Source organism: Motacilla alba, chromosome 3, assembly GCF_015832195.1.
Source record: "Motacilla alba alba isolate MOTALB_02 chromosome 3, Motacilla_alba_V1.0_pri, whole genome shotgun sequence".
Taxonomy (NCBI): Eukaryota; Metazoa; Chordata; class Aves; order Passeriformes; family Motacillidae; genus Motacilla; species Motacilla alba.
The window spans coordinates 104,377,781-104,396,158 of record NC_052018.1 but is presented as its reverse complement, the minus strand read 5'-3'; the positions used below and the strand labels follow the sequence as shown (position 1 = coordinate 104,396,158).

The 18,378-nt window shown below is 46.1% G+C and overlaps 2 protein-coding genes across 2 annotated transcripts; one reads left to right on the top strand and one right to left on the bottom strand.

The window, feature by feature from the left end:
- Positions 1 to 97: 97 nt before the first annotated feature.
- LOC119699144 lies at positions 98 to 2,315 on the bottom strand. Its single transcript, XM_038132194.1, has 3 exons — positions 2,213 to 2,315; positions 886 to 1,737; positions 98 to 673 (listed from the first exon to the last, which is right to left on the bottom strand). Exons 1-2 carry the CDS (start codon positions 2,313 to 2,315, stop codon positions 926 to 928), a joined length of 915 nt encoding a protein of 304 aa, XP_037988122.1. The 3' UTR covers positions 98 to 673; positions 886 to 925.
- A 4,200-nt stretch (positions 2,316 to 6,515) lies between these two features.
- Positions 6,516 to 18,378, top strand: LOC119699390 (adipocyte plasma membrane associated protein). Its single transcript, XM_038132789.1, has 9 exons — positions 6,516 to 6,696; positions 9,308 to 9,424; positions 9,913 to 10,028; positions 11,225 to 11,317; positions 14,605 to 14,721; positions 15,219 to 15,393; positions 15,841 to 15,975; positions 16,335 to 16,527; positions 17,517 to 18,378. The coding sequence occupies exons 1-9, from the start codon at positions 6,605 to 6,607 to the stop codon at positions 17,724 to 17,726; spliced, it is 1,248 nt and encodes a 415-aa protein (XP_037988717.1). The 5' UTR covers positions 6,516 to 6,604; the 3' UTR covers positions 17,727 to 18,378.

Genomic DNA, 18,378 nt, shown 5'->3' with positions numbered 1-18,378 from the left:
CCTCCCAGCCCTTCACTCTGGACACACAGCCTGAAGTGCAGCGTCCAGGTGAGCTCTTTCTTGGCTCAGCTCCATGGACCCACAGCACAGGAAAAGGTCTCCAAGCTCTGCCTACAGCACATCCACGGAAAATCTACCATACAGGACTTAGCTTGGTCTCCTTACCTTACATCCTTTTCCCTCTGAACTCAACTAGTTTTTTGGGTTTTTTCTGTCATCATCATAGCCAGTGCCATTTTTCCCATTCTCCCGCTCTCTGTTGCACGTGGGGCTCAGAGGAAGGAGATCTCCTCTGGGTGGGAGGCACAACTTTTGTGAGTACGTGCATATAGGAAGCCTCTAAATATTGTCAACATCAACATCATAGTCCAGTAACTAGGACTTTGGGTGCTCTTGGAGCTCCAAAAACCCTCTCTGTCCCAGCCTGGAAACACTGGGGGTTGAATTTTTTTTCCCATAGAAAAGGGCCACCGTTTATGAGAAAGTGCATCCTCACCTTGAGACATCTGCGGTGGGAAGACGAGTTGGCCGTGGATGATGTCCTCATTGCTGTGGAAAGGAAGGTGCCTGCAGACCAGGTCATAGAGCAGGATGCCCAGGGACGAGATGGTGGCTGGCTAGCCACGGTAGCAGCCGAAGAGGATCCACTCCAGTGGGCTGTACTCCGGCGTTCCTATGGGACACGGGCGCAGCTCATCAGGCAGCTCCCTCTGTCCCTCCCAGCCAGCTCCCGTTCCACAAAAGCCAGCCCCTGCCCCACCGAAAAGCAACTTGGCTGCAGCCGGCTGAAGGACGATTCTCCCTGTCTCCCTCCCGCTCTCTTTCCCCTGTGCCAGCAAAGGGGGGAACCTCCGCTGCCCGGCTGGGCCCTGGCTTTGGGCTCACCTGACATCCAGGTGTAGAACGCGTCCTGGAGGATCATGCCTCACCCGAAGTCGATGAGATCCGCCTCGCCGGTGGCCAGGTCGACGAGGACGTTCTCGGCCTTGATGTCGCGGTGCAGGACGCCGCGGCTGGTGCGGTGCTGCTGCACGGCCTCCAGCACCTGGCCGAACAGCCCCCACGCCACGGGCTCCGCCAGGAACCCCCGCTCGTCCGGGAAGTACCAGAGCTCCTGACAGCGCTCCGGACGCTCCATGACCGGCGCGAAGCCGTCGGGCAGCTCGAACCAGTCCAGGAGCCGCACGACGCCGCGGAAGCCAGGGCTCGACACCATCCACAGCAGCGCCAGCTCCAGGGGCGCAAGGGCGCCCTTGTGCTGCGGGGGGACCGCGACGCCGTCAGCGGGGCCGGGGCTGCGCCGCTCTCGGCACCCCCTGCCCGGCCCCGCTGCTGCTCGCCATTGCCCGGCGATTGCCGGAGCGGGAGCCGGGCGGCAGCGGGGCGGCTGCGGGCGGAACCGCGGGAGAGGCTTCCTTCGGGGCCGGGGCTTCGTTCGGGGCCAGAGCCCGGACCAGGTGGAGCCAAAAGTCCGTGCTGCTCCGCCAGCAGCAGAGCGAGCGGCACTTGCAGCGGCGCCACCGGCAGTACGGAGAGAGCCCGGCGGAGGCGGCGGGGAGGGCAGGGGGCGGCCCCGCCGAGGGGCGCCTTGCGGGACGCGGCATGGGAGAGGCGGAACACGGACGGGCGGCACAGCACGGCACGGGAGTGAACGGGGTGTGAGAGGGAAAAGGGGACGGAAAGCGAGCAGAAAGTCGAGCGGAAGAGCGATCGAGAGAGGCGCTGCTGCTGCTGCTGCTGCCTTCGCGAACCCAGCGGAGGAGCCGCCTCGAGCCCCGTGGAACGAAAGAAATAAAGAAATAAATATCTATGAAATAAATAACCGAATAAATCAATACAGAAAGGAATAAAAGTGTTGGCTTGTAGCTTTCTTCTTCCGTGAGTGAGATGAGGCATTTCCCTGGGAAGAATTCCCTGTCCTGATGGTTGTGCCAGAGTGGAGTGGGGCCTTTAATTTTCAGGTAGAAAAGGGAAATCGTGTCAGTAATGTCATCTCTTTTCACCCTCTCTTGAGACAGTTGCAGGCTGCCAAAAGACGGAGTCTGCAATGTCGAACTCGGTCCCAAGTTTGTTTTTCTGCCAGAGGATGAGGAGGGGAAGTATCCCAGAATCGTGGTGTCATGGCATGGTTTGGCTTAGAAGGGACCTGAAAAATCACATGGTTGCAAACCCCCTGCTGTGGCTGGGGACCCCTTGCACTAGATTGGCTTACCTAGAGCTCCATCCAGCTTGGTCTTGAACACTGTCAGGGATGGGACATCCACACCTTCTCGGGGCAACCTGTTCCAGGAGAGTCTTTTTTCTGAATCCCTCATCTAAACCTACTCTCTTTCCATTTGGATCCATTCTTCTGTGTCCTGTCCCTTCCTGCCCTTGTACAAAGTCCCTGCCCAGCTTTCTTGTAGGTTGCTGTCAGTGGAAGGCCAAAGTTTGGGCAAGCCTAAGCCTAAGTCTCTTTTCCAGGCTGAAGAAGCTGAGCTGTCTCAGCCTTTCCTTGCAGGAAAGGAGGTGCTCCAGCCCTCCCAGCATCTTGGTATCCCTCCTCAGCACCTGCTCCAGCCCATCCATGTTCTTGCTGTCTGTGTTGGGGAGTCCGGCAGAGACGGATGAAGTTCTGCAGGTGGAATGTCAGCGGCATGGAGGGGTAGAACAACTGTCCTCCACCTTCTGGCTGTGCTGGTTCTGATGCAGCCCAGGATATGGTTTGCAAATATCAGACATCTCCTGGGGAATCTTTTTGCAGTTTTGTGCCCCAGCCCCCAACACTCTCAGGCATGTGCCTGTGACAGCAGAGCATCCCGTTCCCCCAGGAAGGCCTTATTTGCAATGCAGTGTGAGAATACACAAAGTTTATCTTAAAAGGCCGGTGTTTCTTAGGGAACCTTGAAACAGGTAGAACAGACTGTATTTTTTATGACAGTCTTGTATCCTGTGGGCTCATATATTTTCGTGGCTTTACTGAGATGGCATTGCTACAGCCACATTGATTTCCACAGGATCATTTCTTAGCTGTATTCCTGTAATTGGGCCAAGAAGGATCAAATGTTCATTTGAAACCATCTTTTCATTCAGCTGTAGATTTTCATGCTCTTCTGCAGCTGAGTTTTAGACTAACCATACAGATGTACAATCAAGGACTGCTGAAGGTATAATGTCCTTCTTGATCACTTTCAGATTCTTATTTGCTGCTAAGACTTGCAATTCTCATTTGTTTTGGTGGGAATTCAGAATTTCTGGCCTGGCAAAGTTGCATTCCCTGAAGGCTGTGTTAAGCAGATGTAAACATGTGCTGAATTTGCTGTAAGACTCCAATGTCCATCTTCTGTCTACAGCATCACTTTGCTTTCACAGTCTTGATAAGATTATAAAACCAGAACTTGCAAAGAGCTTGAAATAGTTCTGCTTTGGGTCCTTGCATCATCGTTATAGTTGAAGAACTTTGCAGGAGCATCATCTCTCTTGCCAGTATAAAGGCTTTCTTATTATAGTTACAGCACGGGTTCGTGTTTTTTTAAAAGCACAGTTGCCAACAGCAAATGGTTTGAAATTTTACAAATGTTATCCTATTAAGTACATGTGAAAATTTGCTGAAGTTCCTTTTGTATAATTTTGGTTGCAGAAAGTTCCTTACCACTTTCAACTTCTTTCCCTTTCTCTGCTCATTAATTTCCACCTCTATTCCTAAGTATCTGCCATGTATTACAGTACTTCTGACAGAATTCACCTAACCTGATTCTAAGGTTTAGGTAGTTCTCTTTCTGTAACACAGAAATACATTGATTCCTTCGAAATACAGGGGAAATACAGAAATTCTTTCGAAATACAGGACAAAGAAGGTCCTTCGTCAGGGTGACTAAACCTAGCAATACATAGCTCCAGCAGAGAACACAAGCACCATAAGGAAGATTTCTGGGAATGTTGTCCTAGGAAGAGCAGAAAAGCTCATGCATGCACAGTCCTCAGGGATCCTCAGGGATCTCCAGACACATGGATCATGGGAACATCTGGTTATGCAGAGGGGCTGCATGTATCTTTCCCTGTTTTTGTGTTGGACCCGTTTCCCACTGGTTAATACATGATCAGCTATGTTTCTCCCCCTTTGGATCAATATTAACTATTTAACATTAACGTTCAATGTATCTTCTGAACATCTGCAAAGGCATTTAGTACAGCTGCTAAGCAGAGCCACATTTTCTCCACACCGTGTCTCCCACAGAAGAAGTATTTCACAGGGGAAATATTACCGCCTCAAAATTCCCCATTTTCAGTTGCAAGTCATCTCAATTTGCAATTCACACAGGTGCCCGGGATGGGCTTATGATGCAGCAGCTGTCCTTTAAGGCACTACAGCCGCATGTGCAGCTTGCCTTTCTGTGGCCCTGGGCGAGGAGGGAACTGAAGGGTGCATGAACTTCCTGAGCCGTTGTCCTCCTACAATCTTCTGTAGAGAGGGCAAGCAGAAAAACAAGTGAAAAAACGCGCTTTTCCTCCAGGCGTTCCTTATGAACAGGCAGAGCCAGCAGCGCGCAGTGACAAGCAGCTTGTAAGCATCCTGCTCCACCAGGCGTCTGCAATCGGATCTGCAGTGCTGGGAAAGACGGGAAGAGGTTTTGCTGTAATCCCCTCTGCCCGTGACTGCAAACGGATCGTGTCTTTCCCCATCCCGGTTCGGGCGGCAGGGGAACAAACTGCCTCAAGGTACCAAAGGAAAATTCCTTGAAGCATTTGGCTACGTCGCTGGATGGTGTTCTGAGGAGAAAGATGGATGATATATTGACGTAATGGGAATATGACAGCTACACACACCCCTCAAAAAACACAACCGCATCACCAATCCAGCTTGGCAATTTCAGGTTTTTCTTCTAAATCTTTCCTCACTCCCACGATGGGACACAAAATATTTATTTTCATGACATACCATAACATTGTTATGGCTTTCATTGTTATACGCTAAAAGGCAGAACAGATGTTTGAAAACAAAACCTCTCAAAAAAGGTCACCGATTAAGATTTTATGAAATATTAAAGATGTAAAAGCACTATCAAAGTATCTTCTTCTAATACTGAGGATCTTCCCCAGCAGAAAACAGTTATGTACGGACAGTGCAATATGTTCTCCATCCTCACACTGGGGAGGTTTTACACCCACTCCCCGAAACAGCTTTCATGCCACAAGAGACAGGAACTGTGTCTCTGAAAGGGTTTTCTTGAGCTATGGTAAATATAATTTAAGCAAACTTTTATTAGCAGTGGAAAGGAACTTTCTGTAAGCAAAATTATACAAAAGGAACTTAATCAAATTTGCACATGTCCCTAATAGGATAAATCAATGTAATTTTTTTTTTATCAGACACCACCATGAATTGGAAAAAAAAATGCACTATTTAAGCAAAATTTTAATTTTAGTTCATAGGCGTGTTTGTATTAAAAGGAGCTATTTCAAAATCAAATTCACATTAAGTTCAGCATGTAAATAAGCTGAAGTTATCATTGGTCGAGATCTGTTGCTGAAAGGCAAGGGCTCTGAATGACGTTTCAACAACCACGTGCAGCAAGAGATAAAACTAGAACGCACAAAACCAGAGCAGCCATGGTATGTCCCAGGGCAGAGGATGAGGAGTGAAACTGTGCCCCCACTTCAGTGCATTGGTCAAACACCACCTGCAAACTGCTGCAGCCTGGAATCCTGACTCCAACACTGACCAGGGCCGGGGGAGCTGGAAAAGCAGCTCTTTCCCACATTGGAGTTTGCCTTTTCCACCTGAAGATGTGCAGGCAGTTCAACAGCTGTTTTCAAAAACTTACTGAGCGCATTCCCACGTCAGCATTCCCATCTCCCTGCTGTTGGACTGGCAGGGAGTTGTACATTGGTGGCTCCTTGCAGAAGCAGGTTGCCCTGAATGCTGCCAGTCACGGCACTCAGAGGGGCTTCCTTAGTCTGAAGCTGAATCTTGGCTTCAAGCAGGAAAAGGAAACCCAAGTAACTTGACTATGGTGAGAGTCAGTAAAAGTTTAGTTAATCAGAAAATCATATTATTTTTGTTGGAGACGTTTCCATATTAGAGAGGAAATTTGGTCGTGCCTTTCTTGTGGTTACAAAGAAACGGTGACAGGAAACACTGTACCACCAGTGAAACCTGTTTAAAAAGCTCAGATATACACCAAAATCCCAAAAAATGCCTGTAATTGAGGCCCAGTGCATGAGCGAGACCCACACTATGTGTGGCAGTGTACCCAAATGACAAAAATCCCAAAACTTTCCTATGGAAGGAAATAATTTCTGGCGCGTGCGGAGCCTCTGTCACGGTCAAGGGGTTTCTGTGAAGCTTTTCTGCCATCCCGGCAGCTGGAAGTGGCCACGGGAATGACCGCGGGGACCAGAGTGGGGCGTGGCCGGCTTGAAGGGCGTGGCCCTGGGGAGATGGGCGTGGTCCAGGTTGAAGGGCGTGGCCCGGTGGTGGGGGCGTGGCCCGGTGGCGGGGCCCGGTGGTGGGGGCGTGGCCCGGTGGCGGGGGGCGGGGCCGGGCTCGAGGGGCGGGGCCGCGGTTCCGGTGCGCGGCGGCGGCGGCCGCGGGAGCGGGATCGGGATCGGGAGCGGGATCGGGATGAATGAGGCGGAGGGGCTGCGGCAGCGGCGGCCGCTCCGGCCGCAGGTCATCACCGAGGACAGCCCGGCGCAGGAGGCCAAGGAGGGCAGGTGGGGACCCGGGCGGGGCGCCCGCTGTGACAGTGCGGCTGCAGGGCCGAGGCTGGGCCCGGTCCCGGGGAGCGCTGCCCGGGAGGGCCCCGTGAGGGCGCGGACACCGCCCGCAAGGCACGGCCGGGCCGGGGGAGCGGCGGGCCGGGCTCGGAGTGCCCGGGGAGGGGCTGGAAGGGCTGGGGGCTGCCCCGGGGCTGGGCACCGGGGGCACTGAGGGCACTGGGCCGCTGCGGGCGGGCGGAGCGGGGCCGCGGTTTCGCGGCTTGGCTGGTGCTGGGCACCCGCGGCTGTGAGCCCGGCGGTACCCCTGTGCTCCTGCTCCTCCTGGAGGGGGCTGACGGTCAGGAAGGGGTGGGACAGCGCCTCACCTGTTCTACCGACCCGCAGGAACAGCTTTTATCAACGAAAAAAATCGGTTTGGTCTTCTCCTGTGTTCTCCTGTCTTCTCCTGTCTTCTCCTGTCTTCTCCTCTCTTCTCCTCTCCTGTTCATCTTTTGCCAGGCAAGAAGTAGCAGTCATCCCAGTGTGGCTTGTGCAGGTTTATTGTGGGTGTGATTAAGTCCTGTGTAATTGTGGTTAGTCTGTTTATGTCTTGGTAATAGTTTATAGAGTAATCTGCAGGTTTTCGACTAATCTGCGCGTGTCTGACCTAACGAACAGTCTGTTTGTGGCTAAGTTAAAAAAATATTCTATTTACAATTTTCTGTTTAGGAATTTTACCAAAAAAACAATCTCTTCATTGTGATTAAAGGCGGTAGCTGCAATAGGGAGGTGGTAGCGTTTGCTGTGCCTTTCATTGCATAAGGTAGCTGATGGCTTGTAATACTTTTGTTCACCATCTATTGTAGCTCTTCTGATTTGAGTACTTTGCAGATTCTTATCTCAGCCCTTCAGGGTCATGAGAATGAAGGGCTGATGGCTTGCACTCTGTTTTTGGAGGAGAGCATCAGCATCTCTGAGATTTGTGGTTGTAGGCCATGTAGGATTAATCACAGAGACACAACTGACTAAGGTTTTCTGCTTCACTGTTCGTGGACCTTTCCCTCAGTGATTCTTGCCGGTGACTGACAGTTGTCACTATTCAATATTGTGTAGTTTGAGAAGGATTCTGAGTAGATGACTTTTTAGTTTTTTTTTTTTTTTTTTTTTTGTAAAGCTTTTGGGTTTTATTTAAATTCTCGTGGTTTCAGCAGTGTCTAAACTAGGTCTTGCAATTTGCAGGCTTGAAGTGTGAGTTTGCTTGTCACCTTATTCTTCCTGCCTTTTTTCTTTATTGTCAGTTCCTTGCAAGTCTGCTTGAGGATCCAAAATATGGCTCTTACTTAAATCGTGCTTTTAGGAGCTTTAATTAGGTTGCCTTTTGAAGATGAGTTCCCATTCTGTTCCTGTTCATTCCCAGCTCCTTTTGTGTGAGCTGTTCTCAGCTATCCCAGAGGTGCTCAGGTGTCTGCTGACAGTACTTTTGATCTTACTTTGTTGAGCTTTCATCTCTTGAAGGACAGTGGACAGACCAGGCCAAAGGCTGAAGTTTTTTTGTAAACTTGGGGATTGTCTTTTATCCAACACCCTGCTCTCAATTCCAGATCCAAGGGGACACAGACTAGGAGGTTTTTGCTTCCTCATGACATCTACTGGTAAGGCAGGAAGTGCTTAAATCCTGCCTAAATCCCAATGCCTAGTTCTGTCCTTGCTGTTCTCGCTGATAATCCCAAAGGTTACCTTGGTGCTGGTATCAGTACCACAAGTACATGCGTGTAGCTGCCCAGCTGGGATATTTGTGCTCTGGGAAGTGGTTCATATTTCCTACTGTCAGGATGATTGACTGATGAAGGACAAAACAGTGGAAGTGGTCCAGGGATTAGTGCAGCACCACCAGGCACTGTTTGTCTTTATTTAACTGATCCTGTAAGGGGCCTGGCTGGCTGGGCCAGTGAATGGTTCGGAACAGCTAAAATTAGACGTGCTGCTTTTCCAGTTCAAGGCTAGGATTTGTTGGGCTTGGCTCTCTGCTTTTCTCTGTCAATGCCTGATTGATTCCTCTAAAACTTGTAGAGAGCAAAATACGGTTTTCTCCCATGGGAGAAATTTTTACTAATTTTATTGTGTGTTTTAACGTGTAAAGAGAAAACAAGTAATTGCTTTTTTGTTCTGGGGTTTGAGTTTCAAACCAGTGCTCACTAAATTTAGCACACATTCCTCTGTGTTTGTTATTTTAGTGGAAGTTTTTATTCAAAATTTGTGCTGGATATAAACCATTACCAAAACTAAAGATCAAGTCAAGAAACCCCCAACCAAACCACAACCAAAATATCCTGTTTCTCAGATGGTTTGTTTTGGTTTGGTTTATTTTTTGTTTGTTTTTATTTTAGTTAGCTGTAACTTGTAGCATGAATGAAACCTTCACATAAAAATGTTCAGCCTTTTGTACCAGTATCTTGAGACCTTTCTCTTATCCTAATATGTTCAAAATGGACCTTGAAGGTGAGGATGGTGGTTGTGCAAAAGTGTTACTGTTTCCTTTTCTGAAGAAAAGAGGCTGCTACAGATATTTTAAGGACTGTTGTATCTGAAAACGATGTTAATCCTATTTCTTGTTTGGTTTTGGCAGTACTTACAGCAGCAAGGTGTTCCGTGTTACCTTCCTGACTTTGGCTGTGTCTGTGGCTGTGCCACTGCTTGGAGTGACTGTTCTCCTGGATTGTCCTATAGACCCTCAGCCCATAAGGTAAAAGTTTTGAAGCAGATGTTCTGGAAGCCTAACTTCTCCTGTGTGCTCTGTTGTTGTGTTTCAGAAAACAAGAGTTAAGAGTGCCGAGTGGTTCTATCTGGATTGAGAAATTGGGGAGTGATTGCAATATTGTCCACACCCAGTCTGTTTCTGAGCCATCTTGTGCAGTTATGTGTCCCTGCTGATCATGGAAGGAGCTGAATTACTTTCTCTAAACATTAATCTATAAAATTATTGTCTGCTACCCAAGGTGCCAGTGCAGCTTGTGGTTACACAGGTGCAGTCTTGCCTTCTGTGAGACAGGAACTGCATTTTCACCGAAGGCCAAGTGCTCAAGCTGCTGCAACACTTCTTGAACCATGCTTTATGTAAAGCATAGGTCAGGTGTGCGGGAGTTGGCAAGCTAGGGGAAAAAGTGATCAAATGTGTTGCTCAAGAATGTTTGCATTTTGCGCAAAGGATCACGTGCTCCTCCTGTTTTGTAGTTTGAAGGAGCCTCCCCTCCTGACGGGTGTTTTAGAGCCCAACACCAAGTTACGAAAAGCTGAACGGCTGTGGGAAAACCAGCTGGTTGGACCAGAGTCCATTGTCAATATTGGGGGTAAGCACTGACAAAACCAGCTTCTAAAAAAGGCTCTTTAAACCCTTTTCCATCGGGAAGAGTTTGTTCAGCAGTAGCCCTCTTAGATAACAAACTCTGGGAGTTATTTTCAATGTGCAGGTTTTCTAAAAGTAATTGTGTTGTGCAGAAAAACCTAGGTTCTCTATGCTGTTTTTCTCCTCTTTCATGAGTTCAAAGTAAATCTTGTTGTCACATTAAAAATCCCTGTCTTCCAGGATTGAGAGCATCAGCAATGGAGTCAGGGGCTACTTACATTTGGAGGAAGTGGTCTCATTTTTCATTTGGCTAGCTCTTAAGTGGGAATTAATATTTAGGAGCTACTACTTGTTCTTTTAAAGCTCATTGTGCTGAGTGAGCTGAATTTTGTGATGTTGATCTTTGCTTTTATGACAGAAAACAAATTTCAAATTGATAAATAGCTTATTTACATTTTAATGCTGTTGCACAATATCATATCCCATATTCATAGCTCCCTCATATTCCATATTCATAACTCTAAAAGCTTGGATTCTCCTTGCAAGAAATCTAACCAACACAGGGGCCATCCTGTACTTTCCTCTCGTGGCAGGTGGGTTCTTCCCAAGTCACAAACCCATGCCACCTCTGAGCAATTTCTTAATCAGTTCCCTGTGCTTCTAATGCCATGAGATCCTCATAGTGGGAACCCTACGAGGTTGGGTTTTGTGCAGGAGTTGTTTCTTGTGCCTCCTGAAGAAGGGGTAAGGCTAGGAACTACTCTTAACCCTTACTGAAAGATCCTTCAGTGCAAGAGGTGCTCACTAGGTGCCATATAATTTATTTTCCTTCCATTTTATCTTTTCATTTATTAGTAAAATATTTGTAAGAAATTACATTACCCAGTAAGAAGCTACTGTAAATTCTTTCCTCAGATTATACTTTTTTACCTGTATCTATTAACAATGTGCTAAAGGGATTACCTAAAGCTGTTGATTTTTTTATGTTGCCTGGTTTCATCAGTCTCGTTGGAAGCTCTTTATGGAAACCTTCCTGCAAGGGACAGCTGGCCTATGAGTGAATTAATCAACCTGACTGGGAATAAGTTTTCTGTGAATAAATGTTGAAGTCTCCTTATTCCCTACTTCATGCTAGTAGGATGAAGGATGCTTACCAGTATTGTTTTGTGATCAACCTAATCACACAAGTTGTTTTTGCAGATGTTCTGTTTACTGGGACAGCTGATGGGAAGATTATCAAAATTGAAGATGGGGAAATACAAACAATAGCCAGAATTGGCCACGGTCCTTGTGGTGAGTGACAGCTCCTGAGCACAGTGTGCCTGAAAATGTCTGGGTCAAGGGCATGTGTTGGTTAAACTGTGTTCAGTCTGGATTGCAGGTGCACATCTTGCCTGAAGAAATTTGTAGCAGAAATATTTTTGTTTGTGTTTGTGTCAGTGAAGTATGATTGAAAATATTGGAACATTGGAAGGAAGAGTAGAACAGAGGGCCAAAAGAATGGTAATGAGTGATCTTGATAGCAAAGCACGCAGTTTCCAGCTGTAAAATTTGAGAATGCAAGGAGGTTTTGTGTCATGACTCCCAGGCTTTCACCATGGATGATGTGCTGGTGGAAAATCCTGCATCTTAACATCGGGAGGAAGACAAGAGTGAAGTGCATCACAAATAGCATTCCTTTTCCCGTTAGTCCATCCAGAAAAAGCATCTATCTTAAGAAAAAAATGGGCAGCAATCTGGTCTAATATTTGTGAAAGCTGAAGTTACCAAGATTCTGAGCTGAAGGGCCACCTCGTAAAAACTGAGGACTTCTAAACAAGTGTGAGTGAATGAACTTGAGCTAATTTGTGACTGGGAAAGTGTCTTGGCTTAAAACAATTATACAGACGTGACACTCCAAAATGAGTTATCTCTCCTTGTATTTTTAACCCTTCCTTTTTCACCACTATGGAGAGATAAATGTGAGAAGATATAAGTGAAAAAATACCAGTTCACTAAAAAAATAAAACAGCAGCAACCAAGATTACAGTAATAGCCACTAGATACAAACGTGCTGAGTCTTGTTGTCAAAGAAAAATCAACAGAGCAACCAAGCCTCCATGATCACAGAACCCCCTCATCCCCCAGAAAACAGCCACCAGGGAACAAGGACAAAACAGAAGAATCTTGTCCAAAACCAGTCAAATATGGCCAATCCATCTGCTCCACACCACCTGAGAGGAGCTCTCCTGACAGTGGCAGCTCGAACTGGGTCAGTGGCTGGGACTCCTGGAGAGAGGGGATGGTGCTGGTGGAGCTGTCCTGGGTGGCAGCAGCAAAAAAAGGTCTGAAGGAAACGTCCTCCCTGGCCCAGAAACGGAGCTGCCCCTGGCAACAGCAGCCAGAAGGATGTTACAGAATCCTCCAAAGCCTGGAGCTAAACAAACCTGCCAGGCTGCCTTCCACTGCCTTGACTCAGAGAACCTGCTCCTGAAAACTTTCTTGGCAGCCTGGCCAAAAAAAGCTGCAGCCTCTGCTCCCAAGCCCCAGGGAGAGCAGAGGAGCTCTGTGCCTGTTCGTTCTGTTTTAGAGGGACCCCAGGTCACCTGCGTCCATGAGTCTGGGCTTAAAACACCCCAGTTCTTCTCCTAGCTCCTGGGTTCTAAGAGGACAGTGGTCATCTTGGGCAGGTTGCAGTAGGGAAGGTATGGAATACAATACACGCTTTTTGGGTTACCCAGGACAGAAGGACAGCAACTTAGAGAATTTTGAAAATGAATATCACCTTCCCCATCTATGGAATTTTGCCTTGCATTTTGTAGTACCTATTTCCCTTCCTCTGTTTGTAAGCACATTGGGAGTTGTTGCTGCACTTAGAGATCCTGATTGGTCATGGTATTTTTGTTTTCTCACTGCAAAATTGCAATTATTTCTTGTGGAATTCTACACCTCTTTCTGAATGAATTATTTGCTTCATTTAATGGGTTTTCTGGAACTGAGTGAGGAAAACTGGGAGCAGCTTATTTATTACAGAACTATCTCTGTAAAGAGCTTAATGTCCATCTCAGCAGTGCCTGGGCAGTCTGAGAAGCCTGGCTGATGTTTGTTGGGACTGATGGGAGTTTGTGGCAATGATACAGAAACTCACCTGAGGTCCTGCAGCCCTGTGCTGATTGCCAGTTAGAAATTAATATTAGAATTAGTAAATTAATAAATATTAAATAAAATTAATATTAGAAATTAAGGTCAGGAACTGTTGCTGTCACTATTAGCTCTCATTGACATGTTCATCATTTATTCTATGTAATTTTATGTGGATGATTAGACATGATTAGATTCTGGGCTGATTTGGCAGCACTCTCTTGGCTGCCTGATAAGTAGAACAGCCTTGGTAGGACAGCTAATGGGAAACTGGATTTAGGTATGAATGTGGGTGGGAATGGGTGTGAAGAATCACCTTTCTCCTGCTCATTTCCATTGGACTTGAGCAGCTTGGGAGGGGTGGGAAGGATGTGCTGCCCTGGTTCTTTGGGGCCAAAGTGGTAATGGGGAGCCTGGACTTTTGTGCTCCTTGAATTGGGAAGTGGCAAGGCTGTAGCCATCTGCCTTCTGCAAAAATTTATCTTGCTAAGGTTTTCAGACTGCTGATGTTCTGAAGTTCTTAGCCTTTCAGGACTCAAATATCTCCTTTAATTTATCTAAATTCTTCAGGTTTGCAAAATTCCCCTTCCTCCTCATATAGAAATCTTCAACGTCTTTGTCTTGAGAAACTAGCTGTTCATGACAATGTTGGACCTTTTCAGAAAAAGAAAGGGGTTTTTAAATTAAAAATTATTTAATTTAAAAACAGAGCACACACACCCCCAAACCTGCATAAAACTGATTCTTTTGGAGAAAAAGCATTTTGTTAAATCCAATTTTCTGGTTTTACCCCAAGTTGGGCAGCTGTTAGTTACTAGCCTGACAGATTCTATGATTATCTCTAGACTGGTGAAAACATGGCGTGGGGATACCTGCTTCACTCCCACCTAGTAAAGTAGGAATCGTGTTAAATGAATGTATATGTGCCATATGTATGCCATAGAGTTTTTGTAAGCCAGTTTGACTCAAAGGTCACATGTGCAAGCAAAGGAAAAAAAAAAAACCAAACCTCAGATATTTTATTCTCTATTTTCCATCAGCCAGTGATGTCTGACTGCTTCTCAGGAAGCAGGGCTGCAGCATGTGTAGAGTTTGTTTTGGAAGGCAAATGTAAATAATAATTGCTTCCCCTTCCTCCTCCTTTTTCTTAGCCTTCATATCTCAGCTGGCACCATGTGGCATCGAATGTCCCTTTGGTCAGTTTGGGCCAGCTGTCCTGGCCGTGTCCCCTCCCAGGATCTTGCCCACCCCCAGCCTGCTGGAGGGGTGAATGTTGGAGAGGGCACTGATGCTGTGCCAGCCCTGCTCAGCAGTAGCCAAAACACCTTTTTAGCTGCCTGTGAAAAGCACAGCACTGGGAGGGCTCATCATCTCAGCCAGACCCAACACACCTGTATAGGCACCCTGAATGTCTTGTATTTATTTCTGTTTGGAAAACCATTTTAAAATTGTTTCCTAAGGAGGCCGTGAAGATGAGCCAACCTGTGGAAGACCACTTGGCATGCGAGTGGGGCCAAGTAACACCCTGTTTGTGGCAGATGCTTATTATGGACTCTATGAAGTTGATCCTGATACAGGTATGACTTTTCTTCTCCAAAGTTTTCTTCCACTGACAGATTGGGCTTCGTTTGCAGTTTTGCCAGATGCTGCAGGCAAAACAATGCCTGTCTTTTTTTGTAAAGTGATTTGAAGCTGTCTGGATGAAATGAGTCATGCAAGAACTTGATATTTATTTCCCTGTAGCAATCACTCTCTGTGTCTGGCTGTCTGGATCAGAGCTACCAGTGACTTATCTTCTGGTGTTACATGTTTTTTGTTGTTAAAATTGGTATCCTAGGATCCATGAATAGAGCTCCGTGGTAGCTGTTTTGGTTTTCATAAAAGGAAAAGAAAAAGATTGATACATAAAACCTTTTGTTATGTTTACTGTACTTTTGTTGCCTTGATCTCATTGTGATAGTGAAAAGCTCTTCACTTCCCTGTAACCCAAATCTACACAAAGTAAAGAGAGATGCATTTTGGTGTAGCTACATTGTGTGTCTTTTTTTTTTTTTTTCCTTCCTTTTGTATCCAGGTGAAACAAAGATGCTTGTGTCAACCAAAACACCAATAGAAGGCCAGAAGTTGTCATTTGTAAACGATCTTACAGTGACCAGGGATGGGAGGAAGATCTACTTCACTGACTCCAGCAGTAAATGGCAAAGACAAGACTACTTGTTCCTGCTTATGGAAGGCACAGATGATGGGCGGCAAGTATCTCCTTCCCAAGGCATTTCACTTGCTGTCAGCTCAGTTGTGGGAGTGGAATTCACCACTTCCTTATCTTCACATATTTTCTCTTTATAAACCCACCTTTGCAAACACTGCACTGCATAGGGGAGGGTGAGGGAATTGTGTGGGTGTTGCTAATGAGACCTGCAGCAAAATAAGTGAGCTTCCCCTTTTTCCTTCAAGAGGACTGGCAGGGAGCTTTGTTTTAGAAGTGAAGGTGTTAGCATTATGTTCAGTCCAAATCCTTCATGAATGCTGCCACTCTCAAGTGTCTTGTTATTTCTCTTGTGTTCATAAACAAATGCTTCCTGGCTATTCTGCCTTCTTAACTTAAAAGTGGTGCATGTGAGAAAAGATGGAATGCCTGAAGAATGAAACACAGATGCATAAATATTCGTCTTCACTCAAAAATGGTTTCTTTTCAGCCTCCTTGAATATGACACAGTGACAAAAGAAGTGAAAGTCTTAATGGTGGGGCTGAGGTTTCCCAATGGTGTGCAGCTCTCTCCTGCAGAAGACTTTGTCCTGGTGCAGGAGACAACCATGGCTAGAATCAGAAGGCAAGTATGACTTTGGAATTATTACTAATCTGTGTAGGGATTGTTTAAATAAATGAATGGAATGACAAACCCTACACTTCAGTTATGCCTAGTTAAAAATGACAAAGAAGGTGACCTTCTTCAATACTTTTTTTTTTTTATTTCACTTTAAATGTCTGGGTTGCATAATCTTTCCATCATGGTCTCCTTGAGCACAGTAGAGTAAGCTGACTTTTTTTCCTGGGGAGAAGTGTGTGGCAGTGCTGTGTTTCCCTCTACCAAAATAATGGGGAAAATATTTTTTTTATATATTGTGACTGTCATTTATCATTTAAACTGATTGAGTTTAGATGTTCTAATCTGTTATCTATACTTTTCAGGTATTATGTGTCTGGGCTGATGAAAGGTGGAGCAGATATGTTTGTTGAGAATATGCCTGGTCTTCCAGACAATATCAGGTTAAGCAGCTCTGGAGGATATTGGGTAGCTATGGCAGCTGTGCGACCCAATCCTGGATTTTCCATGTTGGACTTCTTATCTGAAAAAACATGGATTAAAAGGATGATATTTAAGGTAAAAAAAAATATTAAAAATAACTTTTTTTTGAAAAATATCACCTTTAGTAGAGGAATGGAAGTGGTAAATATTTGTTCTGTTTCTTCCTCTTCACAGGAAGATTTAAAAAATCATTAGGTGCTGTGGTTAAAAGTGTTGTTTCTTTCCCCTGGTAGAACAGCCCTTATATATTAATAGGTAGTAAAATTTAACATTTACTTCTTTGAGTAGCAGGTACACATCTCTTAAGTTGCCTTCCGTCTTGATCTTAGGAAAGAAAAAGAGACTATCTCTAACCATGCAGCAAGACAGGATCTGCATTTGGATATGTGAAGACTTCACCTGAAGTGCCTAAACTGCTTATTGCCAGGTGTCTGAAGAGCATTTGGGAAGTGTGAGCTGTTCCCATGACTGCCCTAGGCACCCTAGGAGACAGTGTGTACGTTGTGGATGGTGTTAGGTGACATTTTGTTCTGGTTCACTTCTGCCTGTTTTTGTGTCACCCCGCTTTAGGATGAGCAAGGATAATGTGGTTTTTTTAAGGGCTAAAGAAACAGCATGGTGCTTTTTAAACAATGCAAAGACTTGAAAATACTTCTGTCCTCAAAAAAAAAAAAAGATCAAGCAGTGCTTAGGATTTCATTCCAGCTGAACAAGGTCTGTGCTGTCCCTGTCTCTCCTGGTGCAGTGCAGGAGCTCTGAGTGATGCTGTGGGGAGCGTGGCATCAGCTGCACCAGAGCAAGCTGCTGTCTCTTGTGTGGGCAGGCTTTCAGCCTGCCTCTGGAGTAGAGTGAGCTTCTGCTGATCCTTTTGTTTCTTCTCAAGTTGGCTTTACAGATATTGATGTGTTAACCCTGTGTGAGAGTGTTCACTCAAAATGTGTCCTTGTGTTCTTAGCTGCTGCTTCTGAGGAGCGTGGAGTGGTCTTTGCCTGTATAAATGTCTGAGATCAGATTGTGGAGAGCAAAACCTTTTGCTGATTTTATTTCTTTTTCTTTTCTTCCAGTTGCTGAGTCAGGAAACTGTGATGAAGTTTGTACCCAAATATAGCCTTGTTGTTGAACTCAGTGAGACAGGATCCTACAAAAGAAGCTTCCATGATCCCACTGGAGTGACAGTAGCTTATGTCAGCGAGGCACACGAGCACAACGGGCACCTTTACCTGGGATCATTCCGCTCTCCCTATATTGGCAGACTTGATCTCCAGCATGTTTAACTGCCCACCCATGATGAAGTCCCACTGTCCTGTACTACTGCAGAGGTGCAAAGGAAGCATGTGCTTGAGGCAGTGTGTGACCAAGTGACGAAAAGTGTGACAAAAAGTGACAGACAGTCTGTTACGGTGCAGGAGCACTGTGGCCATAGGAAGAGATACAGTTTGCTGTACCTGCCCTCTGTCTTGGCTGACTGCTCGTGCTCTGGAGTTGGCCTGTATTACTGTTCATATCTGAGGACTGTGGTGAGGCATCTTCGTTCAGTTCTTTGTTCCTCCAAGGAAATCCATTGATTTTCCTGTGCCCAGCCTTGTTTGGAATCATCTCGAACAGACACCATCATGTCGCCTTTAATGCAACTGTGTGTCCTCTTACTCTGGAAGGAATTGTGATGGATGGAATTTAATTGTGTGTGATTTGGGTGGAAGAGGGTGGCTTGCATGTGTTAATTTCTGTTTTAGTGCCTCCTGTCCAGGAGTGATTACGGTGCATGTTCTAATGTCATACCATGGTGCTGTGGCAGAGGCACCAACATCCAGGACATGCCTAGGAATCTAGTTATGCCATTGGGTTTCTTCAGTCCCAACCTGTGTAAGTAACATCAGACATTGCAATTAACTGTTAATCAACATGCAGAATCAAATTAGATCGTTA

Coding starts and splice junctions, on each gene's coding strand:
- LOC119699144 (XM_038132194.1), bottom strand. CDS start 2,315: ATGAGGGATTCAGAAAAAAGACTCTCCTGGAACAGGTTGCCCCGAGAA. Junction 1,738..2,212: donor CAAGCTGGATGGAGCTCTAG/GTAAGCCAATCT, acceptor TCGCGAAGGCAG/CAGCAGCAGCAGCAGCGCCT.
- LOC119699390 (XM_038132789.1), top strand. CDS start 6,605: ATGAATGAGGCGGAGGGGCTGCGGCAGCGGCGGCCGCTCCGGCCGCAG. Junction 6,697..9,307: donor CAGGAGGCCAAGGAGGGCAG/GTGGGGACCCGG, acceptor TGGTTTTGGCAG/TACTTACAGCAGCAAGGTGT. Junction 11,318..14,604: donor AATTGGCCACGGTCCTTGTG/GTGAGTGACAGC, acceptor TTGTTTCCTAAG/GAGGCCGTGAAGATGAGCCA.